At 38.6% G+C, this 6000-nt stretch overlaps 1 protein-coding gene across 3 annotated transcripts in view; it reads left to right on the top strand.

Annotated features, from left to right (window-relative positions):
• cntnap5a (contactin associated protein family member 5a) overlaps positions 1–6000 on the top strand; it is a 164934-nt gene that overhangs the window by 79729 nt on the left and 79205 nt on the right. For all 3 annotated transcript variants that reach the window (XM_017695068.2, XM_017695066.2, XM_037539132.1), the window contains exon 4: positions 5511–5658. In XM_017695068.2, the coding sequence (XP_017550557.1) occupies positions 5511–5658 (148 nt within the window). The remainder of the gene's footprint in view (positions 1–5510; positions 5659–6000) is intronic.

The following is a 6000-nucleotide window of genomic DNA, read 5'->3' as shown; positions in this document are numbered from 1 at the left end:
ACCAGCCCTGCAGAGCAGAAGCAGAGCCCTGACCTCAAACTCATCGAACACCTTTGGAATGAACTAGAACAGAGACTGTTAGCCAGGCCCTCTTGTCCAGCATTAGTGTCTGACCTCACAAATGTTCTTCTGATTGAATGGACAAAGTCCCACCGACACGCTGCAAAATCTTGTAGAAAGCTTTCCAGAAGAGTGCAAGCTGTTATAGCTGCAAAGGGGGGACCAACTCCATAATAATCCCTATGGATTTAGAATGGGGATGTCATAAAATCTGCTGTTGGTGTAATGTGTAGGTGTCCCATTACTTTTGTCTATATTGGTATGTTGCCTTACTATGTTTATATGACTCATGATCAGTTTTCAGATTGATCTAGTTGTTTTTCACGTACAGTCACAGTATCATATTCTTAAGCACACTGTAGCATTCTTGGTTTATGAATCTTAGAATTGAGATTTATATTTAAACAGACCATTGTTTGTCCAAAAATCGGGCAGTTCAGTGTTAGTAGGCAATAGAGGTTAATTGTACATTGTCTGCCAGCTCAACCCACTTAAGTATGTTCATTTTGTTTCTGAGCTCTACTGTTTCTGAGCTCTGCTCTAACCAAAAAAAGTCGTATTGTAACCTGCAGAAGGTGATTATGATGTCAAGTCCCTGTGAGTGCGCTTCAGTTTATTGTTAGAGAGCGTAATAACTGCTCTTGAATGATGGCACTACAGATCCTCTAACAAAGCTCTATATATAGATCATCCAGTAAGCGTGTTCTTCGTCTTTAGTGAACTGCACTGAACTGAATCTCCTTTATCACCCCCCATAGGAAAAAGGCTTTTTTTCTCTCATTATAACATGCGATCCTCATGCTAAAATTTGGGAGCGTTTCACATGTTTTGGTTATGTTGACCATGATGGTGCTTCATAATCAGCCTGAGCAGTTCAGCCTGCATTGCTGTGATAGACTGGAGCATGAGAGTGAAACGGTTAACTCACATAAGCGCTTTTCTGACAGTTTTCTTCTATCAGAGGTTGTTTGCAATAAAAACAAACCATTAATCAACGTTGGGAAGTTTGCCAGCATTGACATCTGTAATATTATCAGCCAACCAGTACATTTGTCTGGCCCTAATATCACAAAATGATGGCAGTCAACCTAAAAATTGAACTAAGAATTTTCTGTAAAGAACATCATAGACCACACTATATTATTAAAAAAAAGATTTTTCTTCAGTAAAGAGAATGGTTCTGTTTGGAACTATAAGTTCCATGCCTAAAAGGTTCATTGCATGGTGAAATGGTTCTAAAGATCAATAGAGAATTATGTTGTACATTGTTCTGTATAGCACCTAGAAGGGTTCTGTTATTGTTAAACATCAAGCTTGTAACAATAGAAGAACCCTTTTTGGCACCATTTTGAAAAGGTTCTGTATAGAACCATGTACAGCCCATTCACCAGTCTGAAGAACCATTTCACCATGCAAAGAACCATTTAAGCATTGAAAATGGACAAACTCTTGAAGAACCATCTTTTTAAAGAGTGTACCATTCAAAAGTCCCACGACTTTTGGCGCCCTGGCCAAATTCCATGTTTTTTTGAAAAGAACACATCCTTGACAGAGAACACTTCTCTGTGCATATATGTGTGTGTATAGATAGATAGATAGATAGATAGATAGATAGATAGATAGATAGATAGATAGATAGATAGATAGATAGATAGATAATCATTGGTTTCAAACTATTTTAAGGAATTTTCCATCATAAATGGGACTGTAGATTATTTCTTAATATTTGAGAAAGCTCTACAGTGTCAAGAATGAACTTCTATATAGAATAAAATTATAAAGTAAAAATATCAGCATATAGAATGCCTCATATTTGAACTGTGGTGGACAAATCCTCTGCTTTGTGATCAGAAAACACTGTAAATAGTTGATTAAAGCTCATTATTTAATAACATTCCTGTGATTTTACCATATCAGCATGTGGAATTGTGAATTTAATAATGGTACAGTTTATAGCATTTCACTATAGGTTGAGGCTATTACTGAATAATCATTATTATCTTGAGAAATTATCCCAAAACTATGAACAATAGTAGATATATGTAACATTTCTGTAAATAGTAATGATACATCCTATAAATAACTGTGTTTGCGTGCATGAACACCAGATATATCAAAGGCCAAAAGGCAACATATCACTGTCAAAAATCTGTCTGATCTGGTCTACGATAGAAGTGGCGAGCTTCTATTCAATGCAATGTCTGCCCTGTGAAAAAACACTGGGCCTCCCAGCTTTCTTCATGCTCAGAAGTCTTGCTGGCACCTGAACAATGTCTGGGCACAGTAAGAGGCTCGACAGATTTCTGAGGGAGGGTGTTGCGTGATATTGTTCTCCAGCGTCATCGCGCACAAGTTATTTATCACACTTTCTCAGAGGGCGGAGTGCAGTATGTTCGAGGAAAGTTGACATTTTCCTGCAGGTCCATAGCGCGCTGTGATTCACTGCCGACCATGTGGGTTTCTGTTAATCTGTTCTCGTATTCCACACGTATCTTAACTGTTGGGTGAGTCAAGCCCTACTTGCACAGGCATTAGGGGAATTAACAGATGAAAATAAGTTGACATTTATATAAACTGTTGAGGCGTCTATTAAAAAATCCAAATACTGGGCTTTTGTCTACAGTAGTTATGGAATGAGGAGATACACATGGAGCTTACAAATGAGTTTCTGCTGATGTTTTATTTCTTTCTTTTTATAGTTCATAGATAATGCAACTGTTGAGGTGTAAACAAAGCCATTTCAGGTGCTTTGATTGTTTTTCCAGTGGTGGTGATGGAAACCAGGGGTCGCAAACTCAAATCTTCTTCTTCTTCTTCTTTCGGCTGCTCCCTTTAGGGGTCGCCACAGCGGATCATCTGCCTCCATCTTGCCCTATCCACTGCCACCTCTACTTTCACACCAACCATCTCCATGTCCACCTTCACTACATCCATAAACCTTCTCTGAGGTCTACCTCTTCTCCTTCTGCCCGGCAGCTCCATCTCCAACATTCTTTGACCAATATATCCACTATTCCTCCTCAACACATGTCCAAACCATCTCAACCTGGCCTCTCTGGCTTTATCTCCAAACTGCTCCACCTTCACTGTCCCTCTGATTTGCTCATATTTAATCTTGTCCAGCCTTGTCACTCCCAACGAAAATCCCAGCATCTTCATCTCCGCCACCTCCAGCTCAGCCTCCTGTCTTTTAGACAGAGCCACAGTCTCCAAACCATACATCACAGCAGGACGCACTACTGTCTTGTAAACCTTCCCTTTCACTCTTGCTGCTATCCTTCTGTCACACATCAGCCCTGACACCCATCTCCACCCACTCCATCCTGCCTGCACCCTCTTCCTCACCTCTTTCTACACTGTCCATTGCTCTGGATGGTTGACCCAAGATATTACGACCTCTACTCCTTGCATCTTCACCTTTCCACCTGCCTCCCTCTCATTCACACAAATGTATTCTGTCTTGTCTCTACTGACCTTCATTCCTCTCCACTCCAGTGCAAACCTCCACCTCTCCAGATTCTCTTCCACCTGCTCTCTACTCTCACCACAGATTACAATGTCATCTGCAAACATCATGGTCCATGGAGCCTCCTGCCCCGACCTCATCTGTCAACCTTGCCATCACCATTGCAAACAAGAAGGGGCTCAAAGCTGATCCCTGATGTAACCCTACCTTCACTCCAACTCCACACCTCACCACTGTCTCACTATCCTCATACATGTCCTGCACCACCCTAACATACTTTTCAGCTACACCTGACTTCCTCATACAGTACCACAGTTCCTCTCTTGACACCCTATCATATGCCTTCTCTAGATCCACAAAGACACAATGTAGCTCCTTCTGACCTTCTCTGTACTTCTCTACCAACACTCTCAATGCAAAAATTGCATCTGTGGTACTCTCCAGCCATTAGGGGTGTGCTTTGTGTACTTCCGGTGCCGGTCCCAAGCCCGGATAAATGGTGAGGCTTGCGTCAGGAAGGGCATCCGGCGTAAAACTTGTGCCAAAACTATCATGCGGGTCGCCAACTCAAATAAAGCCGTTTTTATTTACTATACAAAACCACCAAAACATTAACCTACACATCTGAATTTTCATAATGTAATGTTGATGACTGTAAAATAGTGAAAAACACTGTTTGTTTAGGCAATATTTTGTCTGAGAATGTCCTGCATGTATCCCTCGACTATGAATGTATTTTTAAAAAAAGTATATATATATAGGCCAAAATCTCATAACTCGTTAAACAGTGTTTCAGGCATCAGGCTGTGTATGTAACCATTTCATGTAATAACTTTCTGTGAAGGAGCCTTTACAAGTGGACGTCTGGTTCCTATCACCACCATTATCACTGTGAAGATGTCTGAATCAGTATGTTTCAGTAACAATCAGACCTCGCTGAATGACTTTGTGATTGAATTATGCCAAAATATTTCAAAATACATGGAATTCCTTGCTCTCTTTACATGACCAGGGCCTGTCGGCACTCTCAAAGGTTTATTACACACTTCTGTGACCTAAGAATAGGTTTGCACTGAAGTCCCTGTACTTATTGAATAATAAGCCTTTGTATTTAATAAGCCTGGGATTTTAAGGGTGTAAATAAAAGGTACTTTTTCAAACTTTAGCATTCACTCTCTGTCTACCCAGTCCATATAGGGAAATAAAGCTCGACCCATTTAAATGTATTGTTTTTGTGATGCCACAGCAACCAACATATTTCCATATTCAACTGTATAAGTTGAAGGAGCCAAAAAAATCTGTTCAAGAAGCACATCTTACACATGTATTTTATTATTATTCTCATTGTTTCTTGTTTACCTTTAGTTGTTTTTATATTTTATTGCTTCTTCTTTCTTTTTTCTACTATGTTAAACTTTTCTTGCCATTTACATTTTAATTTTTATTGTTTGTCTGTGAAGCTTGTTTAGCAACATTGTATGTATGAAAGCTGCTATACAAATTAAGATTATAATTATTGTACTATAATATTTTTCTTTTATTTTTGTCTGTTTTTACCTTTAGTTATTTTTTTTATTTTTTGTCTCCTCTTTCTTATTTTGTATGTTATTTTACAATGTTATTGCTATTTTAGTTTTTATGGTTTTATATTTATTTTGTTTTCATTGTTTTCTTGTCTGTAAAGCACTTTTAGCAATATTATATGTATGAAAGCTGCTATACAAATAAATCTTAATCTTCTTCTTCTTCTTCTTCTTCTTCTTCTTCTTCTTCTTATTATTATTATTATTATTATTATTATTATTATTATTATTATTATTATAAACCCACACAAAGCTCAGGGATGAATAGAAACTATAAAAAATGTTAGAATAATCACTGGTAAACTAACACTTCCTAATAAACATCACTTCAAACATCTGCACTAATCATCATTATTATTATTAATAACAATTTTTTCTCTTTTTTCTCCTTGTGTTTCTAGCGATTGGTGGGGAACTCAAATTCAGACACTGTGGTTCACCACAAGCTCAGCCAGTCCATCAGAACCCGGTTCCTGAGGTTTGTTCCGGTGGAGTGGAACTCCAGCGGCAGGGTGGGGCTAAGAGTGGAGGCCTACGGCTGTGCATACAGTGAGTAACTGAGCAGTGATGGACATCACATACCACCACACTGGGCTACACAAAAGATGGTTTTTCATGGGTTCTTTTAAGTAAAGCAAATGGATCTGTATAGAACCATGATCACTCATAGAACTCTTTGCATTATTAAAGGGTTCTTTGCATTGTGAAACGGTTCTTCAGACTGATGTAGATGTACATAGTTTTATATACAGCGTGTTTTAAAAGGGTGCTTTATAAAGGTTCTTCTATTGGTACAAGCTTGGCATCAATAGAAGAACCTTAGTGGTGCTATATTGAGCCATCTACAGCACATTCTCTATCTGAAAAACCCTTTCATGTTGCAAAGAACAT

This window comes from Pygocentrus nattereri, chromosome 6, assembly GCF_015220715.1.
Source record: "Pygocentrus nattereri isolate fPygNat1 chromosome 6, fPygNat1.pri, whole genome shotgun sequence".
Taxonomy (NCBI): domain Eukaryota; kingdom Metazoa; phylum Chordata; class Actinopteri; order Characiformes; family Serrasalmidae; genus Pygocentrus; species Pygocentrus nattereri.
Note: the sequence above shows the minus strand (reverse complement) of the source record. Positions and strands in the feature narration are given on the sequence as shown.